This window comes from Bufo gargarizans, chromosome 6 (assembly GCF_014858855.1).
Source record: "Bufo gargarizans isolate SCDJY-AF-19 chromosome 6, ASM1485885v1, whole genome shotgun sequence".
In the NCBI taxonomy this organism is placed as follows: domain Eukaryota; kingdom Metazoa; phylum Chordata; class Amphibia; order Anura; family Bufonidae; genus Bufo; species Bufo gargarizans.
Window position 1 is genome coordinate 139,188,853 of NC_058085.1, and position 24,914 is coordinate 139,213,766.

General features: G+C 45.4%; 1 protein-coding gene across 3 annotated transcripts in view; it reads right to left on the reverse strand.

Annotated features, from left to right (window-relative positions):
* The window catches only part of TANC2 (tetratricopeptide repeat, ankyrin repeat and coiled-coil containing 2), a 479,564-nt gene that overhangs the window by 235,977 nt on the left and 218,673 nt on the right, over positions 1-24,914 (reverse strand). For all 3 annotated transcript variants that reach the window (XM_044297175.1, XM_044297173.1, XM_044297174.1), the window contains exon 3: positions 9,022-9,121. In XM_044297175.1, the coding sequence (XP_044153110.1) occupies positions 9,022-9,088 (67 nt within the window). In that variant the 5' untranslated portion in view covers positions 9,089-9,121. The remainder of the gene's footprint in view (positions 1-9,021; positions 9,122-24,914) is intronic.

Here is a 24,914-nt window from a genome sequence, read left to right on the forward strand (position 1 = left end):
ATGCTGCGCTTTTTGCTCCGGCCCAAAAAACTGAAGACTTGCCGCAAGGCCGGATCAGGAATGAATGCCCATTGAAAGGCATTGATCCAGATCCGGCCTTAAGCTAAACGTCGTTTCGGCGCATTGCCGGATACGACGTTTAGCTTTTTTAGAGTGGTTACCATGGCTGCCGGGACGCTAAAGTCCTGGCAGCCATGGTAAAGTGTAGCGGGGAGCGGTGGAGCAGCATACTTACCATCCGTGCGGCTCCCGGGGCGCTCCAGAGTGACGTCAGGGCGCCCCAGGTGCATTGATCACGTGATCGCATGGCACGTCATCCATGCGCATGGGGCGCTCTGACGTCACTCTGGAGCGCCCCGGGAGCCGCACGGATGGTAAGTATACTGCTCCCCCGCTCCCACTATGGCACCCAGGACTTTAATAGCGTCCTAGGTGCCATAGTAACACTGAAAGCATTTTGAAGACGTCTTCAAATGCTTTCAGTACACTTGCGTTTTTCCGGATCCGGCGTGTAATTCAGGCAAATGGAGTACACGCCGGATCCGGACAACGCAAGTGTGAAAGAGGCCTAAGGGAAAAAGGAAATTCTGATAAAGGTTTTTTTTTTTTTTTCACTGTGTGGTAAAATTGACCTGTTAATCTTCATTCTCCAGGTCAGTACGGTTACAACGATACCACACTTTTTCTTGCATTTTAATACTGAAAAAAAAAGACAACTTTTGAGATTTTTATTTTATTTTTTGTAACCATATTCTGACCCCTATAACTTTTTTGTAGTTATATGTATGGAGCTGTGTGAGCGCTAATTTTTTTGTGGACCGATCTGTTCTTTTCAGTGATACCAAATTGAAGTGTGTGCGACTTTTTGATCACTTTTATAAAAAAAATTATTGGGTAGTTGAAGTGACAAAAAATGGCAAATTGGCTGTTTTTATTTTCTTTCCCGTTACCCCGTATTTGACGTATGCCATTAAGGCTACTTTCACACTAACGTTCGGGGCTCCGCTTGCGAGTTTCCGTTTCCGGGTATCCGCCTGGCCGTGCGGAGGCAAACAGATCCGCCCAGACTTAAAATGTAAGTCAATCGGGACGGATCCGTTTGAAGTTGACACAATGTGGCTCAATTTCAAACGGATCCATCCCCCATTGACTTTCAATGAAAAGTCTGGACGGATCCGTCTGAGCAACTTTCACACTTAGAATTTTTCTAAACGGATCCCATCGTCTGCATTATAGGAGCGGATCCGTCTGTGCAGACACCAGACGGATCCGCTCTGAACGCAAGTATAAAAGTAGTCTAATACTGTTATATTTTAATAGTATGGGCATTTTCACACGCGGCGATGCTCATGATGTTTATTTTTTTTATTTTTAGTTTAAGGAAAGGGGGGTGATTTGAACTTTTTATTTTTTTTATTTTTTTATATTTGCTAAAACTTTTTTTTTTAAGTCACCTTGGGTGACAATAACTGGCAATCATTAGATTGCCTATTGTGTTCATTGATGTCTATATAGACACCATTGAACACTTCATTTGCACTATACCAATACAATTCTGCCACCTAGTGGCCTGTTATTGGTATAGTCATCTAATAGGCACCGAAGCCTGCTTGAGGCTTCAGCCTATTAGAAAAATGTAACAGGATCCCCGATCTCAGCCGGGGAACGATGTTACCGGAGCGGAAGTGCCAACTTCCGCTTCCGGACTGCGCAGATGTCGTACTCACATTTGACCACGGCATCTGAAAGGGAAAATGTATGCGATCAACCTTACAGCTGATCGCATACATATGCCATGGGTCTCTGCTATTTAAAACAACATAAACCGGCAGCTATGGCGCCCGCTGTATATGCGAATGGGCGCCATGTTTGGGGACCTGACTTCCGTCGTACATGTACGTCATTAAGGGTTAAGGATTAAAGGGGTTAAGTTATACATGCAAAGCCTATTCAGTTATAATATTAATGCATTATATTGGAGATATTCCAATGGACATGTCCAGACCTGTTCGGACGCACTCAGGCTGATGTCAGCAGTAAGTATATAAGGCAATTTGGACAGATTTTGCTAAAGTGATCTGTTATAGTGCTATCAGTTTTGAAACTTAAGATGGATAAACGCAAGTGTGTTAACGATCCAGACAATTTCTGCTACATATGTGGCAAATACACTACTTCTGATCAGCGCAATAATCTGACAAAGCGAGTGCGTCTTGCAGCTTGGGATGCATTTGTGCTAGTAGTGCATTCTTACATTCCCATCTAGACTTTTTCCAACCCAATTTGAGACATGTAAGTGACGAACATGGAAAGCGGTTCCACAAAGATATTTCTACAATGAAGAACAGGTATTAAGGCCGCTGGAATCCCGACATGATGGGGGACTACTGCTGGTTTTTGCAACGGGAACATATGACAAACGCAAAAGCAGGTGCCTGAAACACTTTTAACAGTACTGGGCCTTGTTCAAGTAAGACTTTTAAACTGAAAAACAAGACTTTTTGAAATTTTCATACACTGTTTACTATGCAAACTTTGAAGTAGATCAGGTAATTGCTGGAGTAAAACTAATTCTGTTCAAATGTATTCAATGCTTTCCAAGTGCTTAATTCATTTAGGCATACTTATGCATAGCAAAATTTTGTGACGTGTTACAACAATTCTTACTTTGGATTTATAGTCCGCACACTCAATTTAGTATAGGACAAATGGTTTTTGCCCAGTAGCAGACGAAAAGTTTTTTTTGTTGCGTGGTGCATCAGGCAGATTATCAGGAACAAACATTCCTGCAAACGCTTGTTGCCAACAATATGGCCATTTTTTTACCCTTTCGCTACCAGAGCCGTACATGTACAGCACTGGATAAACTTGGCATCCGCTCCCGCTTGCACCATGGCGGGTTGGTCTCCGCTGTTTCACGCCTTTAGATGCTATGATCAAGCGTGATCATGGCATTTAAAAGCTAAAAAAAAATCAGGAAGCTCACGCTTCTGGCCTTCTCATTGGCATCCTCTGCGGCCAATGAGGATGCCGGTAATTGAATTCAATATGCGGGGTATCTCTGAAGAGACCCAGGGTATTGGAGCTGCAATTCTTATTTTGGCCAGCAGGTGGCAGTCCAACATAAGAAATGAGTAATTCTAGTACCATTATGGATCTAAAAGAAACATAATGGTAAAGAATAAAAAAAGATTGTCTAGTAGCCTCAAACATGAGCTACAAAACCAAAATAAAAGTAAAAAAAAATGCAAAAAAATATATATAAAAATAAAAAAATTTAATCACCTCCTTTACGTAGAATAAAAAAAAAAAATACATAAATAATAAAACATCATGGGCATCACAGCATCTGAAAACGCCTGTACTATTAAAATATAAAAATATTTTTCCTATACGGCGAACGGCGCAATGGAAAAAAGGGGTCAAAATGGCCGAATCATCATTTTTTTATCGCTTCTCTTACCCAATTTTTTATTTATTAAAACGTGATCAAAAAGTCACACACACTCCAAAATGGTATGAATAAAAACCACAGATCGTCCCGCAAAAATTGAGCCCCCATACAGCTTATTAAAAAGAACTATAAAAAAGTTATGGGAATCAGAATAAAAAAATAAAAGATTCAGAGTTTTAATTTATTTTGCACTATTTACACATAAAAAACCCTATACATATGTGGTATCATTGTAATAGAACTGACCCAGAGAATGAAAGGTATGGGTCCGTTTTGCCGCAAAGGGAGCAACAAAACCTGTATAACGGTGGAGGAATTGCGTTTTTTTTTTTTCCAATTCCACCTCATTTGGAATTTCTTCTTTCTTCCCTTTTTTCCCCCCTAAAGTGGGGAAAATTGGCTTCTACCTCACAGGTGTTTTTTTTTTTTGCCTTCCTCTGGATCAACTTGCAGGATAACAGGCCGAACTGGATGGACAGAAGTCTTTTTTCGGCCTTATGTACTATGTTACTATGTTACTTCTCACTACATTGTATGCCATAAATGGTGGCATTAGAAAGTAGAACTTTTCCTGCAAAAAATCCCACTGTCATATGGCAATGTGAACGGAAAAATTTAAAAGCTATGGCTAAAGGAAGATAGGGAAGAAAAATGAAAACGCAAAAATGAAAAAATCTCCGGTATCCAAGGGGTTAAAGGTGCAGCTGATCACCCAATGAACGAATGAAACACTCGTTCATCAGGTGATCCGGTCATTCGTGCAGACACATCAATTATAATTTCTGGGCAGCAGATCACGCGGTCCAGAAACAATGATTCTCTATGAGGACGAGTGATGTCAATAGTGGAGGTGATTACTGCATGTAAATGCAGCGGTAAACCACCACTGAATGAGCAGCTGACTGTCAGGAAAGAACGCTTCCTTCCCGACAATCTGCTGCTTGTCGGCCCGTCTAAATCCACAAGCAACAGATTTATCACAGTTGGTGACTCTGGATGATAAATGTGATGCACCTTTAGACTGTTTAGTCTAATTTTATACCACCTATTTGTTGGCTGAGTTTTCCTTACAGGGGTATTCTGGTTTTTCCATACTGATGACCTATCCTAGATGACTCCCGCGATCCCCTGCTGATCAGCTTTTTAAAGAGATGTGGCACTCTTCACTATTTGCTGGCATGTCCTTGACATTGCAGAGGTGATGAAAGTGAAACTACAACTGCTACGCCCCTTTCAAGTGAATGGGTAAGTCTTGCATCCAAGCCACACCCTTTCTCATGAAACTACATTCCCTTCCCACTAAGTCACACTCCCTTCTTGGACAAGTCGCAAAAAAATGTATAAAAGTATCTAAATGGGTTGATAAATTTGGTGCAAAGCATGTATGCCAGTTTTTTTTTCCACCAACTATTCCAGAACGTTAGTGCATTTTGAATGGTAAATGGCCACTACTATTTCGGGATTAGGGATGATTATATAGCCAATAAAGCTGGACCGCCATTACCTTTTTGTTGATGGATTCTGCAAAGTTAAAATGAGACATGCAAATAATTTGAGTTTTAACGAGGTTGTCTTCAAATAGAAGATGGCTCATCAATCAGCTGTTACCGGGAAGACAAGACAAGTGTGGCCAAACATGGCAGAATATGCCATACAGATCGCCCCTAACATTCACACCAAACAAACGACCCATATACCTATACATATATGATTTTTAGTTTTTTTTATAATAATACACATAGACAGAGAGTGGAGTTAAAGGCCATGGGCTGTTTATTAACTTAATAAATAACATTATAACTTAAAACATAATCATAACCAAGTCCAGTCATAGACTCGGACTTACCTTCAGCAGTTCAATATCAAATGTACACATAAACAAGTCCATCCCCATATCGGGGACGACTATCCTCACCACCCACAGTGCACATGGCCCAATCACAACGCTATCACATTTGACTAATAAATTGGGAGGGCGGGCGGGGCACGAACGGTCCGCTTGACAGACGTAGGTCAGTTCAAAAGGCACCGCAGCCTGTGTCTCCCACCTTCTTATCCAAACCCAGAGGACTCACATGACCAATTAGAGCCCCATCTCCAGGGCCAAGAGAAAACTGCCCTAGCATCTACAGGCCCACCTGAAAACCAATCAACTTAAGGTTGCTGGGCAAAGCACATCAGCCCAGGAACCTTAACCAAAACAGCGGGAAACTTTCCCGCCTAAAATCCATCTTTATCTGCCCTCCTTGCCTACCAACACAAACCTCCTCACCTAAGGTCAAATCAAGTTCAAATAAGGCTTAATGCCAATTCTGCCATGGGTCCCCCTCCTAATGGTCCAGGGGCTATTCATTCTTCCCGCAGCAGCCACTAAAGGGGAAATCTAGCAATATATGGCATAGATTTAAGTAAATTGCCATCCATGAAATGCATGCTAGGGTCAAGTCCTTCAAAGAGTAACTCACTCTAAGGGTAGGTTCACAGATCATGGATTTCAAGAGGATCTGTCATCATAATATAGAATGTGGACAGTTTATATGGGCTAAATAGCGTTGCTTTCCTGAGCAAGGTACTGTTTAGTTGTTTGCCTTCACCCTCCCCTCTCCTTTCCGTGAGACACAGCCCCCAATATCCAAATTTGAAGTGGTCATCCACGAAGGCAACCACTTTGCTTCTCTGCAAAAGGAGGGTGTCTTTCCTGCTCTGATGTTGTCCAGCATCAGAGCGGCCTGCTGCAGCATGATATTGTGAGATGTAGCAAATCTTGCCAGATTACACTGTATTTTAACATCTGGCTGGGCTTCAGGTTCCTCTGTGTGGTGGCGGCCACGTCTCACTCTGGTCAGAGTAAGAAGACTGATGAAGTTAGTATTCAGTGTTGTATTGTGATATTTGCGATATCTTGCGAGATCATGCTGCGGCAGGCCACTCTAACACTGTCCGGCATGCGTGTCAGAGTGGGGAAGAAACCTCCTCCTGCAGGGAAGCGAACTACCCACTTAAAATCTGTATATCTGGCACCATAAGTTTAGGGACACACATCTCAAAAAAAGGGTGTGGATAGATAAAATATGCTTAGGCATGCTTAGGGAAGCAGCGCTATTTAGCCCATATAAATTGTTTGCATCTTTTAATACAGTGATAGGTCCTCTTTAACATGGGCAAATTAGAGACAAATTCACTACAGCATCTGTGGAGGAAATCTGAGACTGACGCAAGGATTAGCCTCATGCACTCTTGCTAATCTGCGTGGGGTAATCCACCAGCTTTTCCATGTGGAATTCACAAGACTAAGTAGTATGCTACAGATTTTTGCAAATTGTCTGCGTCACGTACAAAAATCTGATAAGATTTTTTTTTTTCCAGAGCAAATGAATGGGGTTACAACAATGCATTAACATGCGGACTGTCACTGGACCGGATACAGATTCTGCATTAGGGTGAATGGACCCTAACAAAGCACCAAAGCCAGTGCCCATAGAAGCGAGTAAGAGAAATTGAAATCTCCCATTTATAATTATATGTGAACAGTCAGGACTTGAAGCCTTTCCTATTAATCACAAACTCCTCATTAAATGTGGAACAGATGTTCAATGGAATAACTAAACTGTCTAGTTACACAAAAAAAGCATTATTTGTTGTCCCGATCAGATGCCAGACATGAACATGCTGTCTGGGCTATAGAACATGTACGCAGTGACAAATAGGCAAGAATCCTTAAAATCAGTGCTTGTGACTAGGTAATTTGAAATGGCAGCATGCTGCCTCCCACTGGACAGTGGAGGGAATTACCAAGAGACATTTTATGTAACAGCTGAAGAGATTCTGTTTTATTACTCTGCATTTATGAGAGAACAGAAATACATTTGAAGTTTGTATTCTTCTATCAAAGTCAATGTTTAATCTCATTATGTATATAGTTACAAAAAAAAACAGAATTTAAAGGGTTTCCAGGATTTTTATATTGATGGCCTATCCTCAGGATAGGTCACCAATATCTAATTAGTGAGGGCCTGACTCCCGGCACCCCCACCAATCAGCTGTTTGAAGAGTCCGGTGAGCACTGCAGCCTCCTCACCGCTTACCAAGCACATTGGCTTACTGTCCATTCGCTATGTTTGGTACGACAGTTCAGGCCCTTTTACTTGAATGGAACTGAGCCCCACCTGGACCATGTGACCAATGAACGGGACGTCATTGCCCTACGAACAGGTTGCAGAGCTCACAAAAGCAGTGCGGCCTCATTAAACAGCTGATCGCAGGGGTGCCAGGAGTTGGACCAACGCCAATCAGATATTGACCTATAGACCGTCAATATCATAACAGTAGACATTTCCTTTAAAGGGCTTATACCATAAACAACATTTATCACCTACCCACAGGTACAAGGGCAGATTGTCGGGAACGACTGTTCGCAGGAACGGTCGTTCGCGATAATCTGGACTATTATTGGCTCGTGTAAGTGCTGCTTGAGAAAGGGGTTGTTTTGCTGAAACAATCCCTTTAAAAATCTAATCACTAAAGTAAAGGTTTATACAAGCTCAGATGAGGTACAGTATATACAAGCCAAAAAGTAAAAACAAATACCACATCAAAAAAGCAAAAATACTTAAAAACAAATTATATTTCAGACATTCAGAACAAGAGAACTTTACGAAGAATCTCACTAAGTACCATGGAGAGACCAAGCTCACCTGTTCTCTGTGATTATGGAAGCACAATAGTACCTAGGTTGCCCCTTCCACCAGGTCAAATCCAGAGAAAATTATACGATATAACCAAAATAGAGAGGGTAATGAATCAGTAGAGGTTGACATTTTTATTTTAGGAAATCCAATCATAACCTACAGCTTAAAGGGGTTGTGTGATTTAAAGGGAACCTTTAGCCATGTAAAAGAAGTTGAATCTGCCAGCATCATGTTATAGAACAGATGGAGCTGAGAAGATTGGTAAATAGTTTTGTAGGACAAGACTCAGAAGAACTTGCATTTCATCAATTTTAATTCCTGCTCATTCTGGGCTTTGAAGTCCAGGAGGCGGTGCTATCAGTGATTGACAGGCTTCCCTCTATGACTATGTACACAGAGCTAGCTGTCAATCACTGACTTCCCCGCCTCCATGACTTCAAAAGCCCAGAATGAGCAAGAATTTAAATATACGAATTACAAGTTGTGCTTAATCTTTTCCCACAAGACTATATATCAATCTGCTCAGCTCCTCGTGTTCTATAATATGCTGCCTGCATCTTCAACATCATGTTCAATGTGACAGGTTATTTTTTAAATACCCTATTAGGATGGAAGAAGATGCCATATCCGAGACCTTCCTCTATTAGCTAGAGTAAAGAGTGGTTACAAAGAGTGTCGCTCTGCAGTACCCAGCACATCCATACATTGCTTGGGCAGCAAAATCACTGAAGTTCAGAAAAGTGCAATACTTCTTTTCCTCAGTGGTGGCGCTGCATGGAAAGTGAACAGTTGCTACCTGGTTTCCCCCTGAAGATCATGGCTTTCTGCAGACTTCTAAACTTAAAAAAGGGAAAGAAGTGACTACTGCTGAGGTCTTACCACTGGAACGATTTTTCCTGTTCGATTTTCCACCACTGAGAAGCATCTTCAGACTGTTGCGGAACATGACTGCACTACGAGTCTCACGTCAGGCAGGAATCTAAAAACAAACAAGAGACCATTCAAAAGTTTCATATTTTCATGTGTTGAAGAATGCATAGGATACATGCTTATTCTAAATCTATTATTGCTTTACTATGTTTTTTAATCCTTAGGAGGCCATCTGATTTGGGGGGTCCTGCTGCCTATAAAATGCAGAAACAACTGTGTAGTGCCTCACAGCTTAGACGTTATAAAGAATCCAGAAAAAAAAATAAAGAAATTTCAAATCCTAAGATGTCAGCTCCTGGTCTGGTCGTGTGCCTGTAAGGTGTAATTACATAGCCAGTGATCTTTAAAAAACAGAACATTAATGGAGGGATCAATGACACAGATATCCCTGCCAGTCACACCTCTCGTGTGCCGTAAAAAGGGGATTAAGTGAAACCCTTCAGTATTAGGGACTATGTCACTACTGTGCCGCCTCCTTTGGACACAGTTCTTTAGGCTCAATGCCAGGGCTTAAACTGAACACACAGCACAGGCAACAGGATCAGCGCTCAGCCCCTGAGACGACGTGTAATCCCCTCTGACAGGAGATGACAGCACGCATAGGCCAATCACTCATGTCCCGACCAAAACGGCTACTTTCCTGAACGGAATCCCTGCCGTTCCAGCCCCAGAAGATGTCAAGCTACGAAATCAGAACCCACAAAGCTCAGGGCACAGAATGAGGAAATGTATCCAGCGATTTGTGGCACTTCTGTGGTATTACAAAGTCACAAAACATGGCGCACACCATATTTGCGCTATGATTTGTGACTTGCCCTTGAATGAAAAAGGGCTTAGGCTACTTTCACACTAGCGTTCGATCGGATCCGTTCTGAACGGATCCGATCATAATAATGCAGACGGAGGCTCCGTTCAGAACGGATCCGTCTGCATTATATTAGCATATAAAAGCTAAGTGTGAAAATAGCCTCGTACGGATCCGTCCAGACTTTCAATGTAAAGTCAATGGGGGACGGATCCGCTTGAAGATTGAGCAATATTGTGGCATCTTCAAACGGATCCGTCCCCATTGACTTACATTGTAAGTCTGGACGGATCCGCACGCCTCCGCACGGCCAGGCGGACACCCGAACGCTGCAAGCAGCGTTCAGCTGTCCGCCTGTCCGTGCGGAGGCGAGCGGAGGCTGAACGCCGCCAGACTGATGCAGTCTGAGCGGATCCGCATCCATTCAGACTGCATCAGGGCTGGACGGAAGCGTTCGGGTCCGCTCGTGAGCCCCTTCAAACTGAGCTCACGAGCGGACCGACGAACGCTAGTGTGAAAGTAGCCTTAGTGAGGGTGGAAGGAGTCAACATGTTGCGATGCTGCATGGGGAGGGGATCTTGTTTAAGTGGCGCAGTGCCTGTGGGGTGGCCCAGAGCCACGGGCATCAAGCCTGGAAGCAGGAGAGCTGTTGGGCCGCCCATTACTTTTGTGGGTGCTGGGCAGTGGCACTTACCAGGCAGTGCTGCCAGGGAGGACTGGGAACTTAATAAAAAAATTAAATAAGCACTGGAATTTTTTTTTTAGAAGCGGCCCCAATGTTGTAGGCAAATCCAAACTGACAGAAGGCAGGGCAACAAAGGTAGGCACGGACAACAGAAGTAGGCAGGGCCAGCAATATCTTAGTGCAGCACAAAATACCACCAAAGCAGAACCAAATACCACAGTGCCGCAAAAATACTGCCACCCTCGCCCCAGTATTAACTATATCATCCTCTTCAGGACGGCAATACAATACAGTTGAATTCAAGAGGGCAGGTGTCCGTTAGGGCAGGTGCATACATAGTTGGTGCTCAGATTGTCAAGTACATAGCAGGCGGTCGAGAGGAGTGCTCAGGTGGCCCCACGGGCATTGGCCCATCAGGAAAATTCCCTCTAGGATCAACCTGCCTGCACCCAATAGCATAAGTAACCACTTGAAAGAGGTCACTGAAGTTGGCAGGTGGGCTTATACAGTTAGACCAAAGTGGATACTAAGAACCTCAAGCTCCATCTTATAAAGCAGCAGTAGACAATGTATAATATGTTATTCGGCCCATGCCCTTTTCTGCACAGAGCTGTGTAGATCCAGCACAACTGCAGTACGGCTGATCGGTGGAGGCATGGGGTGTCCTGAGGATAGGCCATGACTTGTAAAATTGGTGGACAACTTTAAGGACTTTAAAGATAGCCAAAGATGAACCAAGTTTACTAAGAGTCAAGGCGCCTCTTAATAAATGTGGTACCCTGTACTAGAGGGCACCTCTGTGGAATGCCAGTCTCCTCCACTGCCTTCAAAGCGATTGTGGCATCACATCACCCATATACAGGAAAGAGTAGGAGACTCAAACCATCGTGAATTTCCATCCATATGATAAATATCTAAAAAAGGAACAAATGCCATATTGACTCGATCAGCAGTGAATTTGCTATGCACTTCAGTAATCAACAGTCTTCATGTTTCTAGCCGCATTTGTATCTTAAAATATAATGCAACAGATGCAGTACGACAATCACTCCAATTTGTGCGCACAGCAGGCAACAGCACAATTTGTTTTCAAGAAAAACCCAGGACCCTGCCGTTAATTGTGCAGCTTGTAGGCCGGGAACAACATCCTGTCAAGAACAAACCAGTAAAATGATAATTTGTATAAAACACTGCAGAGAGCCATCTGACGTGGAGCACCAGCTCCATACTGCTCGCTGCTTATTCACATGCCGAGTGCAGGGCCATCACATCTGATTTCCACATCAGATCACATTAGGCAGCCTGTGCTTCCCCAGTATTAGGGGACACTAGGAGCTCCACAACAGATGCTGAGGACACGTCATAGCATGGTGTAGGGGAAGTGCAACTTAACAGAATAATCTCGACTTTGTTCTCATATTAAATGAATAGCTACAGGGTCCATTTTGCTTCCTTTATCCTATACTATATTCCTAGTCAGGGAATTAGGTCCACCAGTGACCCCCTCGATCCCTAAATACCTGTTTCACAAGTATTAAGGAAACCCCAGCAGGTTTTTAAGGGACGCCATGTTTGATCTTGGCTTCCCTGTCCCCGTAAGTAAGCAGTTCTCAAAAAGGTATTCGGCTAGTTTCACACTAACGGCAGGTTGTTCTGGTGGGTGAACAGCCTGTCTGATCCATCCTTTAACTAGTTCACGTGTGCCCCCGGACTGCCGCTCCGTCCCCTTTGAATACAATGGGGGCGGAGTTCCAGCAGCGCACAGCGAGAGGCAGCCGGACTAAAAGTACTTTTAGCCCGACTGCCTCTCGCCATGCGCTGGCGGAACTCCGCCCTCATTATAGTCACGGGCGCACACGTGAACTAGCGGCATGACGGATCTGACAGGCTGTTCACTCTCCGGAACAGCCTGCCGGAGTCCCCTGACGCTAATGTGAAAGTACCCTTAGTAGAAGAGGAGCACTGTTTTATACACGGACCCGATTGATCTTCAACTGGTAACACCCATCTGGACCTTCACAGCAAACTGCTAGTAATTTATTGAAAACTTCAATCAGGAATAATAAAGGAACGGTACATCATAGAGTCAGAAGAATAGATGCTCCAGAATTGTTAATACATGAGGGATACAAAACAGTCAAGTCAGGAGAGGTTATAGGTCCTCTTTAACTTAAAAGGGTTATCCGATGAAAAATATTCTTTCGTTTTCAAACCTGAACATGGATCTGAATACTTTTGTAATTGAGTGTAATTAAAAATTTTGCATAGCCACTGAGTTATTCAATAAAATGTGTCTGTATAGCACCACCTGCTGTTTTTTTCTTATTTCTTTGACCTGCTCACTGATAAGGCCGCACATGCTCAGTTTCATCCTTCACCTGCCTCTTGAGTTGTGATAGGGAGAGCATGGACACCCCCTTAGCTGCAGCAGAAGAGAGGAATGAATGGGGAGATCTCTGGATCCATGTGAGGTACAGGGCTGGTTCTAGCTTTGTTAGAAAGAGGTTGTCATGTATTATATGATCTCTGATTTTCATTTTTTACATTAGTCATGGGATAGCCCCTTTAACTTACTTCTCGTCTTCCAACCGCATCTTCTGCAAGTTTGTTCCAAGCATCTACTTCCCTTCCAGTAAGATAATATTCCGACACTGCTCCCGATCTTTCCCCCAGCTAATTTCAGATTCTGCCCCTTGTTCAGTTTCTTATTAAAATCACTATATGGTATATGTGGAACATCATGACTTTTTTTCAACCTCATTTGCGCTCATTCGTTACACGAAAAGCCTCATAAAAAGGCTGTATGTTTACATTATTATAAAACTAGTAAAGATTACGCTCATCAGAAACAAGACACAGTGATTTCCAAATTAGACGGGATTCTCCTCTGAGAAATAAACAGGAATGGAAAATTTCAGGGAATCTGGTAAAATAATTATTCAATAAGCAAAAACACAGCTGGTGGAGGCAGAATCACAAGTTCTTTTCAAGAAGAAGTTTTCTTCATAAATGGCTTCTAGAAATAAAGACCTAATCTGTACTTAAAATCTAATCCATGATATCCGGCGTTTAAACCAATAGCATGCAGAGAGACGGCCATGCCAATGTATGCGTAGAATTCTCTTAAATTGAAAGAGGCTTACCACAATACCAACCCTTCAAGAAAGCTGAAATTGTCCAATTTCTCCTCTTAAAGGGGATGTGTAGCCAGTACATATTGATGACCTATCCTCGGGATAGGTCATCAATATCTGATCATGGGGTCCAACTCCCGGCACCCCCACCGATCAGGTGGCGCTCATACGAGCATTACTTTCTCCTCAACGTTACATTGCGTGTCGTTTTGCTTGCGGTGGTGGCGCAATGTAATTACAAGTACTCACTCGATTCAAGTGACTGGAACAAGCACTGGTAATTACACTGCGCCGCTGAGCCTTCCTAGACGGCATGCAGTGTAATCTTGAAGTAGTGCTTGCATGAGCACCACCTCCTCTGATGAGTGGGGGTGCCGGGTGTCCGACCCCCACCAATCAGATATTGATGACCTATTCTGAGGATAGGACATCAATATGTACTGGCTGCATAACCCCTTTAAGAAGACGTGTCAGACATGTCTCCTGACGTTCTAGAAAATGCTTGCATACCCCCATGGGCAAAAAAAATCTGGATTACAGTATTCGGTTATTAGTAAAACATTAATTTATTTAAAATCTATTCATGGATTTCCAGGAGGAATAACAGAGGCGTGTACCAAGTACAAGAATTTAATAAAACATGTCATGAGAGCAGACGGATCCAGTAAGTAATTATAAAATGATGCCAAGGTTTTGTTAATACCAACAAACTCTGACAAACAGTGAGAATGAGATACTGCACATCTGCAATGGGCAAAACTTCAGTTTCAAAGAGCAAGAACAATAAGGACAATGGCCCAGAGTTACTAACCCTACAGATGGCGTAAGAATAGACAGGCTTTCTAAACCTGCACCCGATTTTTCACAGCGGCTCTGACTCTATAACAACTATTGGTTGGCTTACTTTGAGACAGACTTTTAGTAAATCCAGGGAAAATATTTTTTGCTCAAAACACCTAAGAATCTCCTTGGACTATCTTTTAAAGGGGATTTCCAGAAAAAATATTTTTTTTAGCAAACGCCTGTAGCCTGTTCCCTGAAGAATCATACCTGCTCCATGCCGTTTCGGTTCCTGGACTGTTCTTTTCTGGCATAGAAGAACACTGCACCAGGGGATGGAGTAGATTTCAGCTGAGGGGCACGGACTGCCAGATGCTGCGCCTAATTTATGATGTGTATGCCACCCGGTCATAAGAAATCTCCCCTATTCTCTATAAAGGGGTTATCCAGAAAAATATATTTATGATTTATCCTCATGCTAGGTCATCAGTATCAGATCTCCCCGGGGAGGGGTGGGGGGGATTCCAACACCTGGGACCAGGGATCGGCTGTTAGAAGAGGCCTTGAGCACCGCAGCCTCTTCCTAAGCCAGTGACTTCACTGTAGATCGGTCACATGGCCTAGTTGCAGCACAACCCCCTTCAAGTCAATGGGGCTGAGCTGCAATACCAAGTACTGCCACTATACAATGTATGGCGCTGTCAATGGAAAACTGCCAGGATTCTGCATCGTTCACCAGAGCTTTGGCAAGCGCAGTGGCGCCCTGAAACAGCTGATCAGCAGGGGTGCTGGGACTTGGTTCCAGCTGATGTGATAATGACTACTTATCATTATCTTTTCCAGGATAACCCTTTAAGGCACATTCGCTTCATACAGCTAGGTTTCTCATATCTAAACACAACCACATTGTGAAATCATCCAGCTGTGTCTGATTGAACCCTAACAAGATGGCGCTGTCAGTGGTGTCTGTGACACACTGTATGAACTGGAAGGAGGAGGGGGTTGTCTGCATTGTTAGGGCTTCTCTGTAGGATTTAAACTATGGCCTGAACTTGACTCTCTTCACATAAGAAAAAAATATTTCCAGCACGGCAAACTAGCTGGCAGCATGTCTAAATGTGAAAAAAGGTCAAACATTACGAATGTCAAAATAGGGGTAAAAAAAAAAAATCAAGGAAAATTTCCAACCTGGTCCTTTTTTTGTACTGTCTTTATCAGAAAATACTGCAGAACATTTAACTGTCCATACTCCTTTAAAAATTGTGTGGAAAATGTGACCACCATATTTGTGTTATGCTTCCCTTGACACAGGCGGCCACAAAAATTTCTCTGTATCAAAGTTGGGAAGGAATTTCTTGTACCATCAAGGGAAAATCCTTTACTAGTCCAATATCTCTATCAAGTTACTCACACCATTCCTGGAAGTACATCGTACTGACAGCAGTCACTACATGCACAGTGGAAACTTTTATCTTCTCCGACACACGTTTTAACGCCATGTGAAGTGATTACTGTAGAAAAAAAGCTCTCTTCTAATGCTTTGGCTTTCAATTGCTCACGTATTGCTACAAAACCCCATCAGCACAAAAAATAAAAATAAAACAATACATAAATGTTCTAGGTTTCAAAAAGAATTCCTAGTGTCTCTATTCTCAGTGTAATCAAGTGGCAAGCAAAGCTACTGCTGTGAGAGGCTCCGTGACCAGAATATACACAGTAACTCTCTACCATCTCCCTCAGCAGGAAGTCACAGCACAATTTCAAGCTGCATGTACTACAGACAAATTCTCATGCCTATCACACTTAAAGGGGTTATCCCATGAATAATGTAAAAAATGAAAATCAGACATCCTATAGTACATGACAATCTCTTTGTAACAAAGCTGGAAACAGCCCCGTGTCTCACATTAATCCAGAGATCTCCCCATTCATTGCTCTGCTAGAGTTATACCAAGCTGACACCTCAAGGGGAGTGTATTTTCTGCTGCAGCTAAGGGGGCGTGTCCATGCTCTTCCTATCACAGCTCAGGAGGCAGTTGGAAAGATTAAACTGAGCATGTGCGGCCATCTCAGTGAGCAGGTCAAAGAAATAAGAAATTAAGTGGCGCTATACAGATACATTTTATTGAATAACTTAACAGCGATCCAAAATTTTTAAGTAAATGCAACTACAAAAGTATTCAGATCCAGGTGTTGGTTTGAAAACTGTAGAATATTTTTTGTGGGACAACCCCTTTAATACATTTACTTTGCTAGTTGTCGTCATTCCTTACACCAAGGATGCCCAAATTAGGGGTGATTTAATGGCTGAATTCTTCACTAGAAAACACCGCTAGGCCATAGTAACTTTGGCACAACCATTTACAATTATTTTTACTTATTTCATGCTTTTTCATTTTCTGTGACATGCTGTATGTTATAGAGAAAAATGAAAAATTACACACCTTATTTCTGCATTTTACCCAAACAACTTCATTTTTCTGTTGCATTACACTTGAAAAGTGAGCCCCAATGACATTTTTAAATTTTTCATGCCAATATATTTTTATAAAATCCTAAAATCCTACAGTTGTCGTACTCCCCACTAAGCCTAATAACAAGCACCACTTCCTGGGCTGTACAGATCACTGTACTGCAGTTATCTGCTTATCATTACACACAGGATTAGAATGACAGATGTTGAAGGCTGCTTGCAGCCTGTAATTGTGGGAGGAGCGTGCTCACCCTTTATAAACCCCCTCCTACAAGCAGGAGGGCGCCCGTTGTTGCTCGCTTTGTCGTTTGGCTTCAGCAACTCAGCGCCTGACGTCACTTCCGGGTGCGTCTCCCGTCGGTGTGTTCTCCACGCTGCCCCTTCGTGCTCCCAGCCGCGTTCCCTGTCGTGAGTATTGCCGCTCTGCGGCTGACCGGACGCGCCGCCACCGGCACCTCGTATTTCTGGGTGGCAGCGCAGCTGCCCTCGAACCCCCGCTCTGCCCGGCCGCCGCTGCGCCCCGGTCTGTATCCAGTGCGGGGCCTCCCCTCTCCTGCCCCCGCTCCGGGTTCCTCTGCTCCCCCCCCCCCTCTGCTACAGATCCTCCGGCGCTTGCATCGCGGGGGGGGTTGGCGGGGGAGGGGGGTCGGGTTGTCGGCTCACAGCTACTCCGAGCGGGGTTCTCCCTGCGGAAGTGTCCCTGGCAGTAGGGGCAGAGGCATTCAGGTTGTGCCTTCTAGCCCCCCCCCCCCTGCCACTGGCAAATAAATTGCTCATCGTGCCACGTTCCCAGTGCGGAGGTCCGGGACGGCCGGCTCCCGGGTGCCGGCCTGCTGCCATTAACCCCCGCACTGCTGTGTAAAAAAATAAAATAAATGCTTGTCCTGGCTTGGCATGCTCCTGTCAACCCCGGCAGGGAAGGAGAAGTAGAATGGAGCACTTCCATGATCTCCCTGGCAGCTGGCCATTTCCTGGTCAACCCCTGAAAAAAAAAAAAAAAATATGAATGAAATAAATTTATAGTAAGGAGGGGGAAATAGGTTGCGATGCCAGGCTGGGCAACCTTCAGCCACGCCGGTGCAGTATCCGGTCTCGCCCCTTGGGTGTTCAGGGGCAGTCGTTCGCTGAGATCAGGGGTCCGGTACCTGGGCCCCACCAGTGCGGCTGCCCTTGGGTCACCCGGGGGGGGGGGGGCGACGACTCCAGGACAGGTCTCCCTGTTCGCTCTGGCATATGCCTCCCTGATTCGCCGGTGATTCTCCCTGAATCACTCAGGTATATGTCTCCCTGAATCGCTCGACTGTAATGTCTCCCTGAATCGCTCAGGTGTAATGTCTCCCTGAATCGCTCAGGTGTAATGTCTCCCTGAATCGCTCAGGTGTAATGGCTTCCTGAATCGCTCAGGTGTAATGTCTTCCTGAATCGCTCAGGTGTAATGTCTTCCTGAATCGCTCAGGTGTAATGTCTTCCTGAATCGCTCAGGTGTAATGTCTTCCTGAATCGCTCAGGTGTAATGTCTCCCTGAATCGCTCAGGTGTAATGTCTCCCTGAATAGCTCAGGTGTAATGTCTCCCTGATTCGCTCAAGTGTTATGTCTCCCTGAATAACTCAAGTGTTATGTCTCCCCGAATCGCGCTGGTGTAATGTCTCCCCAAATCGCGCTGGTGTAATGTCTCCCCGAATCGCTCAGGTGGAATGTCTCCCCGAATTGCTCAGGTGTAATGTCTCCCCGAATCGCTCAGGTGTAATGTCTCCCCGAATCGCTCAGGTGTAATGTCTCCCCGAATCGCTCAGGTGTAATGTCTCCCCGAATCGCTCAGGTGTAATGTCTCCCTGAATCGCTCAGGTGTAATGTCTCCTTGAATCGCTCAGGTGTAATGTCTCCCTGAATCGCTCAGGTGTAATGTTTTTCCCCAAATCATTCAGGTGTAATGTTTCCCCAAATCATTCAGGAATGATGTCCACCCAGCTTCATGTTGGTGTCACATGTTCACTGGGTCAATCAGGGGCCAGGTGTTCCTTGTTCGTCCAGGGTCATGTGTTCCCTGTTCGCTCGGGTTTCATGGATCCCCGTGGTTGGCTGAGCTTCTGGTGCTCCTGTGCGTTCAGGGCTCATGTGTTCCCTGTTTCATTCAGGGGCATGTGTTCCCCGTGTTTGGGTCAGGTGTCACGGGCAGTACAAACCCGGGTGTCATGTGTTCCCTGGGTCACTCCGACCCGATTCCGGCCCAAGTGCCCTGGGGTCGGGGTCACGCACCCTTTCCCTGCCCAAGGGTCTAGCTGTTCGCATCCCTCGCCGGGTATCGGTCCGAACACAGCTTGTTTCTTCGCATAAACAGGGCCTCGGCCACCAGAGCTGCAAGCAAGCCACTGTCGTTGCGCCAAGGTTTCCTCCTTGTCCAGGTAAGATCCAGCCACGAGGCTGCTGTTACACCCTGTCACTGCGTTAAGTATTCGTCTTCACAAGCTCCCATTCATAGGTCTTCATCTCACTGCAGAAGTCAGTAGCGTGGTTCTCTTCCCGGATTCGCTCAGGCATCATGTTTTCTCCAAATCGCAGGTGTCATGTTCCCAAAAATCGCATGTGTCATGTCTTCCCTGAATCGCTCAGGGTTATGTTTTCTCCAATTCACAGGTGTCATGTTCCCAAATTGCATGTGTCATGTCTTCCCTAAGTGACTCAGGGGCCAGGTTCCCTGGATTGCTCTGATATTATGCCTCCCCTTACTCACTTAGGGGTAATGTTCCCTGGATCGCTCGGGTCTTGTGTGTTCCCTGGATTTCTGTTTCCGCAGGTTTGTTGCATGCGGCGCGACTTCGGGCTCTTATTCTGGCTGTCCAGGGTTACCCAGCAGTTGGCCATGGCGCCCAGGCTGCATCCCGGTTCTCCGTCGCCGCTTCCAGTGCCACCAGATCTCACCTCTCTCCGGGTCTCGTACCAACGGAAGCTTATTTTCGGGTAAGCAAGGCCTCAGGCCACTGGAATTTCGATCCATCATCAATTGTGTCGCAGGGCTCCTCCATGCCCGGTCACTCCACGGGGCCAGGTTTCAGGTAAGTTCCAGCCGAGTAGCGGCGTGACGCTTCTCCGCAGCTCAGAGCCTTCCTTCGTTCTTCACGAGCCGCCATTCCTAGGTCTTCAGTATCGCCGGAGTCGGCAGCGCTGTCCGTTGATTCGGTTAGGTTGCGATCCTTCTATACCATGTTCATTCCTGTTTCCTTCTGATTCTCAGGTTCATGTATTCCCCGGATTAGCTCAAAAATTCACGTATTTACCCATTCACCCAGGTCTAATTCCCCGGAGTCGCGCGGGTTTACATGTTTCCTGGATCGCTCGGGTTCATGCATTTCCCTGAAACACTCGGGTTCATGTATTTACCTGAATCACTCAGGTTATGTTTCCAAATTCGCCCGGGTTCATGTAGGTGCCCAAATCACTCAGGGTTCACGATTTCCCTGAATCGCTCAGGTTTTGTATTTTCCTGTCTCTGTCAGGTTGCCGGTATTTCCAGGTGGTATGTTTTTCTGATTCACCTAGGTTACGTATTTCCCTGAATCACTCAGGTTTTGTATTTTCCTGTCTCTTTCAGGTTGGCGGTATTTCTAGGTTGTGTGTATTTCCTTGATTCACTCAGGTTACGTATTCCCTGAATCGCTCAGGTCTTTCTTCCCACAGGTTGTTCGCATGTGCCTGAATCACTCAGCTCTTTTTCCACAGGTTGTTTGCATTTGCCTGAATCGCTCAGGTCTTTTTCCCGCAGGTTGTTCGCATTTGCCCGATTCGCTCAGGTCTTTTCCCGCAGGTTGTTCGCATTTGCCTGAATCGCTCAGGTCTTTCCCACTGGTGGTACACATTTGCCTGAATCACTCTGGATCCGTTATATTCGCCTGAAACGCTCAGGTCTTTTTCCCACAGGTTGTTCGCATTTGCCTGAATCGCTCAGGTCTTTTCCCACTGGTGGTACACATTTGCCTGAATCACTCTGGATCCGTTATATTTGCCTGAAACGCTCTGGGTTTTTCCGGCAGTATCCAGTGGTTCCTGTTTACCCGGTTCGGGTTCCGCATGTGTGAATCCCTGATTGCATGGGATCCGGGTGCATAACGGGGGTTTGGACATGGTCACCCATTATCTTGACAGTTGTTATTACATCAGGTATTGTACTCTGCTCCCACTCAAGCGGCATTCTCCTGTTCTTTGCTATGTCATGGTTTGCTCAGTCTCACCTGGGCAGTCTGCACCCTGATTCCTGATCATCAGGGGACCTCAGGGTGTCCCCTTGGTCTGGGCTAGTTGCTCCAGCTTTTCGCCAGGCTTGAGGCCCCCGTGGCGGCCGCCAAGCTGGCTAAGATCCAGGCCGCCGTTTCTTCCGCAACTTCTTCCAGGGTCCTGTCCAAGTGGGAGCTCCAGTCCCTGTTAGGGTTCCTCAACTGTGCATTTACGATCATGCCCAGGGCAGGTCTGTCACTTCCCGGCTCCTCAGTCTCCAAAAAAAAAAAAAAAAAGCCACCCTCAGGGTTAGCGCGGCGGTCCAGGTGCGTAGGCAACCCGTGTCAGGCGAGCTTTCCGCAGATTGTCCGTAGCCCTAGACGGTCTCCCTTTTGGGCACTCAGCAAGCATCATCACCAAGCAGCCATGTACCTAGGGTCCTATGGGTTCTTAGACCCGGGGAGTTCACACGCGGCACGGTCAACCGTGCAACCCTGCTCAGGCGACATCTCGCCTGGCTTTCGGTCCACCTTATACTGGTCCTCCCACCGAGGTAGAGTTCTTCCCTACGGCCAACTGTTGGTGTCCCGTCAAGGCGCTCCAAGAGCTCCTGGCCTCACTCCAGTCTCCCGCGTTAGACGACCCATTGCTCCCGATCAACGGTAGGCCCCTTTCTTCGGCCCAGTTGTCTCCGATATCCGCCCCCTGGCGGCTGGGTTGGGGTTCAACCCTAGCACGGCATCCGGGCACTCCCCCCACGTAGGGGCCGCTTCCGCAGCATCCAGTCATCCAGGTGGAATTTTCCCTACGGCCACCTGCTGGTGTCCTATCAAGGTGCTCAAGGAGCTCCTGGCCTCCCTTCAATCTTCCGATCTAGACGACCCGTTGCTCCCGATCAACGGTAGGCCCCTGTCTTCAACCCTGTTCATCTCCAACATCCGTACCCTGGCCGCAGGGCTGGGTTTCAACCCTAGCACGATATCCGGGCACACCTTCCGCATAGGGGCCGCATCCGCAGCATCAAGTCACCAGGTACCGGCGCATGTCATCCGCAAGATGGGTCGTTGGCGGTCGTCCTGCTTCACAAGGTACATTCCGAATCCACGGGCGGAGATCTCCAGAGCCTTTGTTCTTTGGCATTATAGTTCACACTATGCTTCAATAAATGCTTCACTCCCTGCTACGTACCGGTTCTCTTTTGGCCACTATTCAGGCCTTACCTCGTCACTGGCGCCGGGCACACTCCAGCCAGTCGGGTTAGGACAGTCCGTAGGCATGCCTATTCTGTTCCTCGCTTAGCTCCTCCCACAAATGTTGAAGGCTGCTTGCAGCCTGTAATTGTGGGAGGAGCGTGCTCACCCTTTATAAACCCCCTCCTACAAGCAGGAGGGCGCCCGTTGTTGCCCCTCCCTCCCATCCCCTTTTCTCATACTCTCCTCCTAGGTGGCCCACTATTCAGGCCTTACCTCGTCACTGGCGCCGGGCACACTCCAGCCAGTCGGGTTAGGACAGTCCGTAGGCATGCCTATTCTGTTCCTCGCTTAGCTCCTCCCACAAATAATATATATATATATATATATATATATATATATATGTATATAATCACAGGAAGTGATATCACAGCTTATCTACTCTCCTTACACAGGTCACAGGGCATGCCTAGAAACTGTTCCACAGAAGTCAAAGAGGTCCCCTCCAGTCTACTGTGTTGATGTGACTCACGGTGGTTGCTGTAAAGCATATCTCAAAATGCTATTAACAACTTACCAACAGCTCAGGATAGCATTAGTATATTTCTATAGTGAGTATGGCACTATTGCACTTACTTTATCTGTGTTTGCAGAAGACAGTCGTATTGTTTTAGCGTTTGTGCTTTCAGCCATGGCGACGTGCACCTGCACATTGGGATGTACTGACTAACCCCCATTTTTTTTCTTTGCAGTCTGCATTGGAGGTGTAAATTTCTCCATTGGTCATGCACTCCTATCTGTAGCCTACTCGCCCTGTACTCATTGGAGGCCATTTGGCACCAGGACAGGTAAAATACAGAGTGGGCACAGCATGCATGTGGAGCCTGCATTCCCTGAACTCAATGGAGGCCAGTATGGAACCAAAAGAGGTAGCATTTAGTGTAGGTTCCTGTCTTAGAGAGATCATCTTGCCGAGGCAGACAGGCACAAATGCAAATTTTGTACAAAATGTATTTGCCAAGAATCTTACATTTATACAACGATCATAGCATTAGAATTAGTAAATTTTCTATGGTGAGCATGGCACTATTGTAGTTACTTTATTTGTGTTTGCAGAGTGCTGTTGCATTGTTTCTTTTTGCTTTAGTGCTTTCCAGGCGACGTGCACCTGCGCATTGGGACAACAGGCAAGATGGCAGCCTCCATAATCATATTCAGGAAACAGAATTAAAAAACTCTACAGGACAATCAAAAAATAAAAACAGATAAACACAGACTAGAAAAAAAATAAAGGTATGTGTTACTGGGAAGTTAAAGTGGCCCTGGAAAATAACCTAAAAGTGGCCCCGGAAAATAACCTAAAAGTGGACCCCTGTTGTATGCAAGTGACAGAAGGCAGGGCAACAGTAGACACGGCCAGCAATACCATAGTGCAGCACAAAATACTACCCCAGCAAAATCAAACACAACAGGGTAGCATAAAATACTGAGGATGGCGATACAGTTGAGTTGAGGAGGGCACCTCAATACTGAGTGCATCAGATTGTTATGTACCTCGCCGGTGGCCCTGAGGAGGGCTTGGGTGGCCACCTGGACATTGGCCCACCAGGAAATTTCCCTGTAGAATCTTTGGCCAGTCATCCCCTGGCTTTTCACTGGCAGGAAAAAATACACTTGACATATTCCCTTTAACATTTGGCTAGATGACCAATATCTTATATATGTATGACCAATATCTTAAATATATTTATTTTTTACAGCCGTTACTGGATTAGCGGTTAGAATATAACACTTATTACAGCATCAGAATGATATAAAAGACTCAGTAATCTACAGTAATCTATGTTATCGTTTCATCTGCCATATAATTATTTTAGCTGAGGCCATATGCCATCATTTTTTGATTGAAAACAAAAAAAAATTGTTTGCTATGTACATCTGGAAAAATGCTTTCTTTATATGGTTTCTAAATGGGCTTTCCATTAGGTGATCTTTGAAGTGCTGATGGTTACCAAGCATCATACGAAATGTATTTAAAATGGTCAATATACCAAAAAATGTAATGCACGTCAGTTCACTTCACATTTATGAAGCTGTTCAAAAGAGAAACTTTTTGTTGTCCACAGCAACCAATTAAAGCACAGTAATTGAATTATGTGCTGTGATTGGGTGCTACAGGCATCAAACACAGTATCTGTCCCACAACGTGTTGGTGACATTTTTCAAATTTCTCAAAAAATGAAAAAAAAGTGCAGAATTGTGGTTTGTGGGATGTTAGCTCAGCGCTCCGTGTCTGCCCTGATGGCTCCCTCATTCACTCCTGCTGCCAGATGCCGTACTAACGAGTGCAGGCAGCTTAACTGTTGTATCTTTGCTCCGTGCCAGAGCTTACTTCCTGTTCAAGTCCTGTACTGTTTGTTAGGGCGTACACGGGCGTGTCTCTCCTCCCTAGGCATACATGCCCTCTGTCTTCACAGCCGATGGTAGGGTTGCAGGAAGGATTTTAAGGTGCTTCCTGCCCCAGGAAGGTGCCTGAGCAATCTTGGTCACTAGCTACTCTAGTTC